General features: G+C 33.2%; 1 protein-coding gene across 1 annotated transcript; it reads left to right on the top strand.

Annotated features, from left to right (window-relative positions):
* Positions 1–2,004: 2,004 nt before the first annotated feature.
* LOC147066408 (activating signal cointegrator 1 complex subunit 1) lies at positions 2,005–10,890 on the top strand. The gene is made up of 7 exons (XM_085955222.1): positions 2,005–2,247; positions 3,234–3,324; positions 5,691–5,823; positions 6,730–6,858; positions 7,361–7,524; positions 8,387–8,565; positions 10,247–10,890. Exons 1-7 carry the CDS (start codon positions 2,145–2,147, stop codon positions 10,480–10,482), a joined length of 1,035 nt encoding a protein of 344 aa, XP_085811348.1. The 5' UTR covers positions 2,005–2,144; the 3' UTR covers positions 10,483–10,890.
* The last annotated feature ends 4,403 nt before the right edge of the window (positions 10,891–15,293 follow it).

Here is a 15,293-nt window from a genome sequence, read left to right as displayed (position 1 = left end):
TCCACTTTATCTTGCAGGATCTATCTTGCTTTACCAGGTGATAACAAACAGATATCTCAAGGGACTTCAGAGTCAATAGCGAATAATGAAAGGAGTTTTACCTACCATTAAAACTCTTATTATTCTTGTTGACTCTGAAGTCCAGAGAACACCAACCTGGTTTCCTTGAAACATATCAAATTCAATCACCAAAGACAAAGCACGCCACGATACAAGCGTCAGTCCTGCCAGCCGGTAAAACAAGATGAACAACCAGAGAGGAGAATAATCGAGAAGAAAAGGGGGTACAAAGGGGCCAGCACCGAAGAACACAAGGCAAAAAATACGATCAACATCTCAAGGGACTTCAGAGTCAACAAGAATAATAAGAGTTTTAATGGTAGGTAAAACTCCTTTCATTATTCATGTTGACTTTGAAGTCCAGGTAACTTCTACCTGGTTCCTTGAGTCATATCATAATGAAGACAAAGGGATCCCAAGCTCCATACATAAAAAATGGACGCGCGGCTATGACCAGTAAATAAAAACGGAGGAATGACCAACGACAAGAAAAAGGAAAATAAATTAGTAGAATATAACCTCACGCGAAGAAAAAAGAGCAAACCCTATCTCAAGGACTTCAAAGTCAACATGAATAATAATAAATATATTTATTGACAAGCCAGTGTTTCCATATTTTGAAAGTGGAATTATAGTACAGTGCCTTAAAAATTATAGTATTTCGGCAAAAAATATAGTACGCGTTGAGTGACCAATAATTTTCTGCATTTTCAAAAAATTAAACGTGGGGTAATTAACGTCTTGTTTTTTTAGACAAAATTCAAATGTTAAGTATAGTTAGTAAATTATAAGTACAAATATTATAATTATAGTACGGTTGGCAACACTGTGACAAGCAACTGCCGAACCACCCGAATCTTACCGAAAAAATACGGAGCTGCTGGGGTGTTGAACAAAAATCCAAGCCGGTCGGATCGCAGTCATAGATAACAAACGTATATATTATAATATAATAATTATTTATATATATAGATTCGTAAGTTCCATACAAGAAGATGCCCCCTATAATTGGCACCATCTATTGGCGTGACTAGAAGTTTTGACTATGACAGAACCATAGATCCGAACCCAAAAAAGTATTTATAATTATAAAAACGATCGACAACATATTGATGTAGATTCTGAAATAATAATTTAAAATGTACTTAATGTCAAAATATAAAATGAAAATGGTCACCATTTACACTTTTGTAAGAATGCGCAAATATAGTATAGACATTTTATATAGGTAGGTACATAATCATCTTTATATACCTACCTATTTTTTATGTTTGCCTTGGTAGATTTGCAAACGTGAAAATTACAATAGGTAGGTACTATCAATATTTCGATTCCACGACTGCAAAGAAATTTCAAGAGGCATACAAGTGTATATACCTATAAACATAATATAATAAAAGTAGACTTACCCATCAACTTATTTTATCAGTACTGCTATCGGATTACAAAACCTATTTATGAATATGGTTTAAAAACGCCGAACAGCAATATTATTCTGACACTTGACATTATGTCAACTCGAAAAATATTGCACGACTGCTTTTGTTTAGAAAATATCATGTAGAATTGACATGAAATTTGAAAAGACTGATCGAAAGCTCGAATGTTGATTGGCTGGAACATGGGTGAGCTCTGATTGGTCATTGAAATGGCCTTTTATCATGCGACTTCGTGTGTGACCGTGCTGCCATCTATTCTGATAACTGAGTATTTCTGATGTATTAGGTGGTCACGTTCGCTGTATAGAACTTTCACTCCCCTGATCGCAGTGCGCTTGTACTTTCATCACAAAATGGCGGCCATTTTCAAACCGGTTTGAGGGCCGACGACGCATGCCCTGTGTTCAATTCGTGAGACGTATGGAAAAGTCCCGAGTGTAGACTTGGCTTATGACTGCTATTCCTAATATTAGTCTATGCCTAATATTATCTATGATTTCAGTTTGACAGTTTTGACACTGACAGAATTCAAGTGGTTTTCTGTTATTATTTTTATAATTATTTATTATATATGTATATGGACATACAAAAGTATTAAGGATGAGAAAAAATTAGCATTATACACAGAAAAATATTTTAGTTACTATGGATGTTATATCACCAGATCTTGTATGGATTGATGGCAGTTGTTATAGAATAAATTGCGCAAATAGTTTAATAGAAACAGATTGCAATGTCTACGACGATAGTGAGTACAGTTTAATTTTAGATAAGAATGTGATTATAATAAATAGATAAGATAACGTGAATTTAGATATTATTGGAAACTATTTAAGATTGATTGGCATAATTCAATGATCACAGAATAGTACCCTTGGCATATAGTCATTATTTATCCAACCCCATCTGTCATTCTGCAATTACAAAATTTTAAATGTCTACAAGTAGATTTTACACACGTAAGTACCCTTCGGATTGCTCGGATGATTGAAGCGTGGAACAGCTGTTTATTATTATAATTCCATTGTGAATAATTTTCCTATTATGATACACCCCTGTTACAGACGGGCTTCTCCCGGTGTAAAATAATCATTTAGTAGTCATAAGTCGAAACGTAACCCTGACCTCTAGAAACGGCTTCATAAAACATCTAATCTGATTCCTTGCTCAACTACGTAATTTTTTTTTTATTTATGAGTAAAGGCCTTCGTCCGGTGTATTAAGATAAATTTAATTTAATTTAAAAAGTGTAAATGATGATGGATGAAAGAGATAATTTTAAGACTAAATATAAGTATTCAAATATAATAAATTTTGCCGCGCATTGCGCAACGGTGAAATCCTCGCGTGCCGGCGCCAGGGTCAGGCTCGTGATTCGCCGAATCAAAGATCATGCGATCAGATTTGGCCAATCACGAGTCCTTTTTACTAGTCGGCATGGGTACGGGAAATTTAAAAAGGAAAAAAAAAAAGTTAGTAAGCGTCCCTTTTCCAACATGTACGGACCTACGAAACTTATTGTAAAAACAAAATATATAAACCTGTAAAGAAAATTTAAAATATAAGATAATACTAAGTAAGTTACGCACGAGACATGTGGTTTCATTTAATTTCTCCTCAATTTAAAATATCTTTTTTTGTGAATACGGGGTTCGATGGACACCTGAGCTAGCCACTGGAACCCCGGACATCTCACTTACTGCTATACACATTTGCTGAATTGATATTTTTCAGGAGACACATACGAAGAGTCGGAGGACTGTGATGATTTGATATTCACTACTGGTGCCAATGGACGTGTCAAAACATCATTCCATGTTCCTCAGTGAGTTGAAATGTTTCCTTAATTCTTACAGCTACTAAAGCGTCAATTACATTGAGCTTCTTTAAGAGTTGTTTGTTGGCGAATTTAAAAGCGGGCGATTCAGCTACTGCGATTTGATGATTACACACAAAACTTTGAAGCCACAAGCCAGCAACTATTTTGACAGAACGTAGTAGTAGGCCCACACGCCGGCGTGTAAAGTTGACCGGCTTTCAACTTTTCTCGGTAGAGTGTTTACAACCTGCTTGTTAGCTTGTTCGATGATTACACTGGGCGACTTTACAGGCAGATTGTAAATTCGCAACAGCTCGTAAAGAAGCTCAATGTAATTGACGCTTAATACCAGCTGTACACGTGCAGTGATTTACTGCCAGAAATATTGTGTATATGTTACACCGAATGTGCGAAATCGACTATTACATGAAATGGGCTAAATTTTGGCTAATTCATGTAATAGTCAAGCCTGTTGCCTTATTCATGAATAAGGTAAATTTTCTACCGAGTACATGAAGTCGCCAGGGCATGGAATTCTTAAACTGTCAACATGACAGCAGAAAAAGTAAATTTAATACGGATGATTTTATTAGTTATAATTGGACATAATATAATATTATTAGGTTAGGTTGGGTTAGGTTAGGTTAGGTTAGGTTAGGTTAGGTTAGGTTAGGTTAGGTTAGGTTAGATTAGGTTTTGAAATTCTGAATTATTCAACTGAATGTCCATTTTGAGGTTAGCTAACAAGTGTCAACAATACAATCGACCATTGCATGTACGATACCCAAGCACGAATCAAATCGCGAAAATACCTTTAAATAAAATTCATCCGTTATCATATTATAGTTCTAGTTTTTTTGCGCATAGTAAATGGACATGAACGTCATTTTAGTTATTGATTGGTATATTTTTATATTATAATCAATGACATTTGACACAAATTTGGTTAGTTGCAAAAAATACCACCGGAGCGCGACCACCTATTTCGACCATAGACAATATACGTATATTTTGACCAATCCACGAGCATTTCACACATTTAGTTTAGTTGCAAAAAATACCACCGTAGCGCTAGTATCTAATTTGTCCAAGACATGAAGTAGGCAGAAAAATTACTGCCGATTTCACGCACTCTCCAGATATTTTGTCTAATTCATGAATAAGACAACGGGCTTGCATTTTTCATGATTTAGGCAAAATTTTGCCCATTTCATGTAATATTCAATTTCGCACATTCGGCGTAACATATACATTAAACTATCACGACAATAACTGTTTGCACTTAAAAGTTCCGACTAAATCGCCAATCTCATTCTTCAAGCGTAAGCGAGACGCGGTGTTGTCATTGTCAGTGATATTTGACAGGTTGTGAAAATTGGTAAACGTCAAAATACTCAGCACGGTGTAGTTTTTCCTCTATCGCATGAAAATTCCGAAGAATGAGGAATGGGAAATTGAGTAATTCTACTTGATATGAAAGACGAGTGTTGTTTTTTAATTTGTAATGCGTCAGTGTCCTCGGCCAAATATAATATGTTCGTTCATAGTGGAAGAATAACAATGGTGGGATGTGGTAGATCACTGCCAGTTTCAATATTGGATAAGAAGTTGATCATAGTCTACTTGAAGTTGAACATGCTTGCTCTAGACATTTACCTATAGCAGTGGTGCACAAGCTTTTTGAAAGAAGGGCCTATTTATCCATTTTCTAATTTTTCACGGGCCGCAAAGGGTAAAAGTGTTGAAAAATAATGATATATTATACTAGATGAGATATACAATTTATGTTTTATTTCTAATTTAATAGTTACATAATTTTATCTGCAACTTCAATCACTCTTCACTCCGCACTACGTGCATATTTGCACGAAGAAAATTAGTTCAGAAACGATTAATGTGTTAGAAAACAATAAAAAACTTAAAAGAACTTAATATACGCACTATACATACATATGTACACAAACAAATGTTTCATAATCGAACTTTATTTTTTCTGTTAAGACTGGCGATTTTTTGATATAGATTCACAAACCTTGTGCACTGACAAAATTCCTGGAGAACTAACACTAAAATGCGCGTTTTGAAAACAATAATCTAAAAATAGACTGCACCTGCACCACAGACATGTGACTCATTGTAAAAAGATGAATATTCAGAATTTATACCATTGCTACTGCATAATTTGTTCACATATCAAACACAGATTTTTATCATATTCAATGAAAAATTTGGTGATGAAGTACTTGTTATTTTGGGCCGCAACAAATGCCATTTCGGGCCGCGTTTGTGCACCACTGACCAAGAGTAACCAAGGTAACAACAATTCGATAATCTTTAAATAATATGGTTAATTCTCTGCATATGGCTCTTAGGTTTTTTCACGGGATCATAATTGGCAGCAAAGGTGCAACTAAGAAGAGAATAGAAATTGAAACCAGAACTGAAATAAAACTACCCCCTCGGGGAATCGATGGAGATATCACTTTGACAGGCCCCAGCAATATGGTAAGCAAAGCTGGTCTAACCATAGCTCAATGTGATCATTCACTTGGTAAGAATAAACTGTAGGTACAGAAATTACCAAATATTTAGGTACTGAAATATATGTACAGGCATGGTAGAAAATGTATTTTAAGTGTATTCATGAACATGTATTTTTGTTGATTTTGTTAAGCTATCGTCACCATTATTGGCGGTAATAATTGAGGTTAGATGATGGATGCAGTTTTCACATCATATAACTATTTGTATGTGAAACAGGATTCAAACATGTATTTAACTGCTCTATGCAAAGATATAACCACTTTATTCCCAACAATGGAGTATCTATATGCCATGGACATGATGTATAAAATCGCATCATTTTCGTAATGACCATTTATATTTTGAATACTTTGGTTTAAAATACAAAAGTCGATTGTGAATTAGTAAAGCCTCAATTACATTGAGCTTCTTTACGAGCTGTTTATTGGCGAATTTACAATCTGCCTGTAAAGTCGCCCAGTGTAATCATCGAATAAGCTAATAAGCAGGTTGTAAACAATCTACTGAGAAAAGTTGAAGGCCGGTCAACTTTACACGGTACACGCCGGCGTGTGGGCCTACTGCGTCTGCGCAGTAGAGCGCAGTACCAACCTCCCGGTAAAAAAACGAACTACGTTCCGTCAAAATAGTTACTGGCTTGTGGCTTCAAAGTTTTGTGTGTAATAATCAAATCGCAGTAGCTGAATCGCCCGCTTTTAAATTCGCCAATAAACAGCTCGTAAAGAAGCTCAATGTAATTGAGGCTTAAGATCCACATCAGATTGTAGAGCTATATAAAAAAAAACTAAGTAACCGTAATAGTAGGTACTTCAAAATAATTTATATCATTGTGTTGCAATAATTGTATTTTTTTTTATTGATTTCCAGAGTGTTGCCGCAGCCGCTAGAAGAATTAAAATGATCGTAATGGCAAGTAGACAGAAGCAACGCCCAAATCATTTTCTATCGATTCCCATGACTGACGAATCTATTACTGCCAGCGTCAAATCATTTAAAGTTAGTTGTTACGTTTATCTTATAATTCTTTATGTACCTAAAAAATATAGACTGTACTGACAGTGTAATAATAATAGCACACACAAAATTAATTGAATTATTAAGTGCGCATTCATTCATAACATTTCCACTTTAGGTCTTAGTGTTTCGTTTTTTATAAAAACAACATTAATATGAGGACTTTTTCATGTCACACCAACTTTAATGCTGTCTTTGGGGTCGAAACGATTTCTGTGCTTTGTTTTCATGTTCATAACTGATTTCACCTTGTTCACCGATCCCTGTTGTACACCAATCACGAAGTAGAATTCGGCATCATAATTATCAGATGATGATTTCTGCGGATACTGCTGATGCTACTCTGTCAAATAGTTTTTTTGTTTCCTGTAGAACTAGAAGTAATAGAAGATTAATTTTAATATCTTAGTTAAATTTAACCGACGTTCTGTTCGGTGAGTTTGTCTCGGTACAATATAATATATTCTATATTGTGTTATTTTAGGATGATATTCTGGGTGAAGATGTGCAGGCAGCCGGTATAGATGAGTCAATATTTATTCACACGGAAAGGTTGCACTTGACGGTGCTCGTTTTGTTTCTAGCCGACAAGCAAGAGATAGTGATGGCTGCAAAATTATTAGAAGAAGCCAAGACCGCTGTGATTGAGTAAGTAACAATAATTATCAACAGTAGAACCTCGATTATATGTAATTTCGATTATAATGATTATTGGAAAATGGCATCAATGAATGGTGAAATTTTCAAATGTATAAACTAAATCCAAAAGTGAAAAAGATTTATTAAAATTGGTAATTGTGCCGCAGAGGTGGCCATGAGCTTTTATATTTTTTTTTTTTACGAAAACAGTTTACTCCATGTAGACAATTATAATAAATACCTTTTTCTGTCGGCGCATAGTCTTTTCGATCCAATAATCGTTAATTGAAAATTTTAAATTTTCATAAGTTTTGATGCACCATTATCACAAACTAAGATTATATGAGGTAATATTAGGTTGGGGTAGGTTAGATTAGGTTAGGTTAGGTTAGGGTAGGGTAGGTTAGGTTAGGTTAGGTTAGGTTAGGTTAGGTTAGGTTTGGTTTGGTCTAAAAAGAAAGGCCACCTCTGCGGCATATTTATCTTAAAATTTTTTCGATTATCCGGATTTATTATCTGCACTATTTTCATAATTTCTATTACAATATAATATTTATATAAAAATGGACATGAGGCATTTTTTATTGTTTTAGTTTTGACGGTTGTCGACACACTGATTATGTTTTAAATTTTGTTGGAAAAGATTCCGCGTGTTGTTTACGCTGCGCGTAAAATTATCGAACATCTTCAGTCATCCTCTGTTTCCGAGATTTAGTTTCTTGGAAACATCGGGTTACCTTAAAATAGTACAATTTTCTATCATTCAAATTCCTTAAAAAAATTAGTATCAGAAATAAAAATTATCGTTATATTATATGAAAAAAAATTCACATCACCAAATGTTATATCCTGATTAAAACATTGTTTTCAGTCCGTTACTGGGAAACGACAATAATTGCATTGACATTTGTATGCGCGGAGTAGCATACATGAATGATGATCCCACAGCTGTGAGAGTTTTGTATGCCGATGTTGAAGAGACAGACGCAGATAAAGACGGACTACTGCACGATCTTATTAAAAAGTTGAATGTCTATTTTAATAAAAGTGGTAAGTAGAGCAATCTGACGACTATATAATATATTTTTTTGTATTGACAGATCATTTGTAAATTTTAAAGCATTATAATAATATGTGCTCTAATACTACTATTTCATGAACCATCCAATTGAAGAGAGACACATTTTGATAGATCAAAGTAATCACAAGTAGAGTTGGGTTTCGGGAATTTCCCGACGGTAATTCTCGAGAAATTTTCGAGATTTTCCATCCCGAATCTCGAGAATTGAAATTTTTAACATTTCAGGAAATCCCGGTTCTCGAGAATTTTTTCTCGGGACTCGGAATTTCTTTATTATTAAATATTAATTGAAAAAACGATTTTCTATATGAAAAAAGTTGACAGAAAACACAAAACGTTCAAAGACTTGACTTTGACTCAAAATGAGCGTAATTTTTGCAACACCAGGGAATTTCATGTCTCAAAAGCGTACCCGATTGTCAGGCGCAGCGATTGATGGTCTGTGTTTTTTGAAATCCCATTTTAATAAATAATGTTTTGAATTATTTTTGTTTTCCTACTTCTATTTTGTCTGTATTTTTTTTGAATTTGTCTGTTTTTACAGTGATTTTAGGATTTTTACAGGTTTTTTTAAATTCCCAGATATCTCGAGAATTCCCGAGAATTCTTTTCTGGAAATCCCGAATCTCGAGAATTCAAAATTTCATCATTTCGGGAAATCCCGAATCTCGAGATTGAGATTTTCTCGGGAAATACCCAACTCTAATCACAAGCATATTGTATCTGCAATTAATTTAGTTAAGTGAATTTATTCGTGAAACTTGTGTTATCTCTCCTTTCTAATGCAACCAGCTTGGCCGGCTTGAAATATGGCAGGTCTAAACTCCAGCACTTCTTACAAAGATCGACAGGTCAGCCTAATTTTCGGATATGCCTGATTCTGTGTCGATACTACTGGTAATGTTCTATACTACAAATCGAGTTTTAGGATCATAGAGGCCTATCTACAATAACATAGTTTTGAGATAAACGTAAATAAAGCACACTTCACTCAACCGTGTCTTATAAATGGCTATATGTACGACATAGAGCTTTGTGTCACCAATAAAATATGATTATTAGATTATCGAAACCGGGGTTAACTCAAAACATGCATTTTTGTAGTTAGGCCTCTGTGATTCTAACCGCCCAAACGGATTCCATAACTACACTCAAACACTTGATATCATGAATAAATTATAATTGAGAAATCAATTATGAGTACATATTATTTAAACCTTTTATAATGAAGTGTTTACTTGGTGGTAATTTGTAATAATTTATAAAATGAATCAAGTCAGCGTAATTTATGAATTAGCATTCAACGATTGTTAGATTCGGCAGGTTTAATGAATATATTGTATTCCTAAAAGTTATAACATTCTATAATTTGCAAACCAACGAATGGAAGGTAATCATAACATTATTAATGATTTTTTATTTTAATTTTAAAATTCTTCGATTAAATAAAGATTAACAATTTAAAATCTCTATAAATAAATAATATTATGTAATATTAACAGCAATAACACTTTTTTAAACCTCCCCACTCCTTACGATTTTTTCAATGGAAATTACCAACCCCCCTCCCTCCTCACCCACATAGATTTTTTTTGTGGAGCGTTGTTACTTCAAGACATAAAACTAATGCAATATATTATATTTTTGCAGGATTTATTGTTGGCTTTCATAATGGTAATAAAGTACATGTAACATTGATGAACGCTAAAAAGAGGATACCTGTAGACGAAAAGAAGAAAACCAAAACATTCGATGCTTCAAGAATTTTAAAGAAATACGAGAAACATGTGTTTGGACAACAAAGAGTAACTCATGTTTTATTGTCTCAAATGAACAATGAAGATTCCACTACTTATTATCCCACAATCGCTAAGGTCACCTTTTAAAAAATCATTTAAATTGGTTATTGTACGTAGGTACTCACAAAGACACATTAGGAATATGAGTGCTGTAAGCCATTTTGATATAAATATAACGTATCATAATATAGTCTGTGTTCAAGCTATACAATATCGATATACTTCCACTTCCACTAAAACATTAAATATTTTTATAAAATAATATTAATCAGTGTTCATTTTGAAAATTCATAAACCTTTGTTGATTATTATTGTTATACATAATGTATTATTTTATTTTTAATTTTTATTTCAAATATGTATTCACACTATTCTTTCAAGTTGTTCAATGGCTTATTACATAGTATACTTATTTCATTAAAATACCTACCTATGTAATTCAATTAATTATATTTATATACATAGGTACATATTATAATTTGTGATGAAATCAACAAAAAAGTTATATTTTTTATTGTAAGTATTTTGGTGTTAACTATAATTAATATACTGTTTTCGGTTACAAGTAAACAACTACTTGACTAATTAATTGACTAACTAACTAAACTAATTGATGAAACTTGCATAGCTTATAGACTACATTGTTGATGCCAATTTAGTAAATTTCAACCCGATATCTCAGAAGACTTCAATGTACCTAGATAAAAACTATGTCTATCGCATTGACTAGAAAAACTTAAATCGAATCAAACTATTTCTTCATCTGTATCTATATCCGTATTTCACACGGGTCATCACCAGATGCACAAATGTGATTACAATAACTCTCTTGCACTGTCGGTAAATAAATAATTGTAAGGAATGAAATTATAATTGATATACTGAATAGTAATCGACACCCACAATAGCTGCGCGGCTTAAGTATCGGCCTATAATGTCGTGGGTCCCAGGTTCGAATTCTGGGTCTGGCGAGTAAACATATTGTTTTTCAATTTGTGTATGAGTCAAAATATGGACCTAATAAGTTGAGCAAGTGGCTGACATCCATTTTTCGTAATAAAAACAAGAAATCTGTTGATATAAACCTTCACTCTGTGGAGGCCCATATGATCTTATTAGGATCGGATATGGTATTAAAAAAAATTGAGTAGTAATAACAAACATTTATTTTATTATTTCTTTGAAGTGTTGAATAGTGTCAAATTATTCTGGCAGTGCAGACAACTTGTTTAGGTATTGGTAGTTAGTGTTACTTTGAAATGACACTAACACCATTGCAAACTAATTTCGTCATGTCCACAATGCTAGAAGAATATGTTCTTCTTCTACATTAATTTTAATTTACTGATATAATATAATATTCGTATGCATCAATGTACAAAAACTGGTACCTACATAATATGTATTGTCTCTTATAGAATCGTAAAATTATCTGGTTTTCATGTAAATGATGATGTGCGCGCACACCTACCAAAATGTGTCTATTAATTACATTTTCAATTACATTGTGACACTATTACCTACTAAAAGAATATGCAAAATGACAAGAATGCTTTGCTGACCCCATTTAATTTATTACAATAGCAAAAGCATTTTTTATAATATTTATCAAAATACATACCTATGCATATTTTTTTTCATTGAATTTTATTAATAACTAGCTGAAGTACCCGGCTTCGCACAGGGTCGCTTCGTGGTTATATTTATCTAAGCTATTTAAAAAATAATAAGAGGTAATTATTTTTTTAACATTAAAATATCTGTGTAATACAATATGGCAATATGAAAAATAATTCTAATAGGAGTAAAGGTCAAACAAAAGACCACTAAATAAAAATCGAATGCAAAATATGCAAACATTATTAATGTTATTAATATGTAGTAAAAAAAATCAAAATTGCATGGAACAAACAAACAATAAACGTTGTATTTTTTATAATACTAACTTAGAAACCTTCGCAGGTGTGCGCACAACAACTGACAAAAGTTTCATCGCAATCCGATGAATGGTATAGGAACCCATACGAATAGAAGAAGAAGATGATTTTCTAATTCAGAATCTTCGTGGGCATGCGCACGACAACTCACAAAAGTTGCATTGCAATCGGATGAATGGTATAGGAACGCATACGAATAGAAGAAGATAGTTGTACTAATTCAGAAACCTTCGCGGGCGTGCGCACTGGTCAAAAACAACTGGTCAAAAGTTTCATTGCAATCGGATGAATGGTATAGAAACGCATACGAATAGAAGAAGAAGATGATTTTCTAATTCAGAAATCTTCGTGGGCTTGCGCACGACAACTCACCAAAGTTTTATTGCAATCGGATGAATGGAATAGAAACGCATACGAATAGAAGAATATAGAATAGAAGAAGAAGAAGATGGTTATACTAATTCAGACACCTTTGCGAGTGTTACCACCAGCGGCGGCTCCTCTAACACCATGCATGTGCGCTGCACTGCTTTTTCCTAAGCATCACTCAATGTGCAACAATGCTATTCATAAGTCATCACTCGTTTATCGCAATTTAATCCATGTAAATTACCAAAAGCATGCACCCATTGAACAGTCATTTAAAACGAGCGCCCTAATATCGATCTTGGTTTACCATTCATTTTACACTGTGTAATAACAGTTCAACCCGACACGTGAAACCCATAAACAACTTATGAATACACAAAATTTTATGACCATTTGGAACGCAGCACAAAAGTTATGCGGAAAAATGTAGTAACAGAGATTTAGCAGGATTAATAAAAAAATAGATATTTTTTATTTAAATCTTATATAAATTCATTGGAAATAGGCTGATATTGAATACAAATTGATTATCAACATAAATATTATGGATACGATCCTTAAATCGTTTTATATTTGCAGATATTTGAATATAATTTATAAAAAAATAATATCTTAGTTACTATGTTCTTTCTCAAAGTGAGTGAATTATTATAACAGATGTCATATTTTTAACAATGCGGCGCGGGCTTTTATTGCTTTTTGTAGACGACGTAACTGACGCCGAGAGCCGAAAAATACGTACCTACTTATTCCAATCGACAGTTATACTTTTTTTTTTTTTAAATATCTTCAAATATTTATTTACTTACAATAACAATTCAGTATGATTTCTGTGGTTGCGATCTATAGTCGGCTTTTTTTAGGTGTTTTGTCACGTTATTTCGATAATTTTGTTCATAAAAATAAATTTTGAATAAAAGATTCATAATAAGACATATACTTATTGTTTAATCAGTGAAGTGTATGTGTTTTAAAATGATAAATTTTGAATAAAAGATTCATAATAAAACATATAATTATACTTTAATCATTAAAGTATATGTGTTTTAAAATGGTGTCGGAAACATAGACTTTATCAATAATAATAATAAGAGTCAGAATAAAAAAAGGATGGTCCGATGACATCTGTGAAAAGTGAAAAGTTTTTTTCAACCATTAAAAGAATTAAATCGTCTTTAAGAAATACTTACCATGAATCAGGACAGACTTAACTGTCTACCTGTGTTAAGCATTGAGAAAAAACTTTTACAAACAGTTCCAGACTTTAATGAGAAGTGATTGAGGTGTGTTCGCTAAACAGAAACAAAGCTGAATTGATATGCTTTTTAAATAGGTAAGAAAATTTTTAGTGCGCCCCCAATGAAAGCAATTTTGGAAACCACCGGCCGCCACTGGTTACCACAACAACTGATGAAGGTTTCATCGCAATCGGATGAATGGTATAGGAATCATACGAATAAAAGAAGATATAATGATGAAGAAGAAGAAGATGGTTGTACTAATTCAAAAACCTTCGCGGGTGTTGGCACAACCACTAACGAAAGTTTCATCGCAATCGGATGAATGGTATAGGAACCATACCAATAAAAGATAGAATGAAGAAGAAGAAGATGGTTGTACTAATTCAGAAACCTTTGCGGGTGTTATCACAACAACTGACGAAGGTTTCATCGCAATCGGATGAATAGTATAGGAACCATACAAATAAAAAAAGATATAATGAAGAAGAAGAAGAAGATGGTTTTTCTAATTTAGAAACCTTCGCGGGTGTGCATACAACCACTTACCAAAATTTCATCGCAATCGGATGAATGGTATAGGAACGCATACGGGACAGACAGAAAGACAGACATACAGACAGACAGACATTCATTTTTATAAATAAGATATAGCCTATACTCTTCGCGCAAGTGCAAGCAATAAGTTGACATAGTTTTATCGCAATCGGATGAACGGTATGGCAGCGCATAAAATACGAACAAACAAACAAACAAATATTGATTTTTATATTATAGATCTGCAGAAAAAAATCTGCTTAGCAAAAAATTTACTGCTGCCTGTGTTCAATTAGTTCAATTAAATGCCATTAATTACAAACCTCGGGTAAACATCAAAATAATCAACAATCGATTTCCAGAGTTAATAATTGTTATTTTTCAATTATTAAAATGAAATATTTGATTGATGCAATTTGGTGTTACAAAATTTTTCGAATACAATTCTGATCCACTTGTGGATAAAGGTACTCTATCGCTGACGAAGGTATAATGTTTATAGGTTAGATGTACATCATGTTCATTAAAATATTATCTAATATATAAAAATTAATATTTGTGTGTTTGTTTGTTCGTATTGAATGCGCAGCCACACCGTTCATCCGATTTCAATAAAACTTTGTAAACTTATTGCTTGCACTTGCGGGAAGAGTATAGGCTATACTAATATATAAAAATGAATGTCTGTCTGTCTGTATGTCTGTCTGTCTGTGTGTCTGTCCCGTATGCGTTCCTATACCATTCATCCGATTGCGATGAAATTGTGGTAAGTGGTTATATGCACACCCATGAAGGTTTCTGAATTAAAAAAATCATC

Source organism: Rhyacophila brunnea, unplaced genomic scaffold (genome assembly GCF_057557595.1).
Source record: "Rhyacophila brunnea isolate RB1 unplaced genomic scaffold, BYU_Rbru_1.0 scaffold_5, whole genome shotgun sequence".
In the NCBI taxonomy this organism is placed as follows: Eukaryota; Metazoa; Arthropoda; class Insecta; order Trichoptera; family Rhyacophilidae; genus Rhyacophila; species Rhyacophila brunnea.
This window is presented reverse-complemented; position numbering and strand designations above follow the sequence as displayed.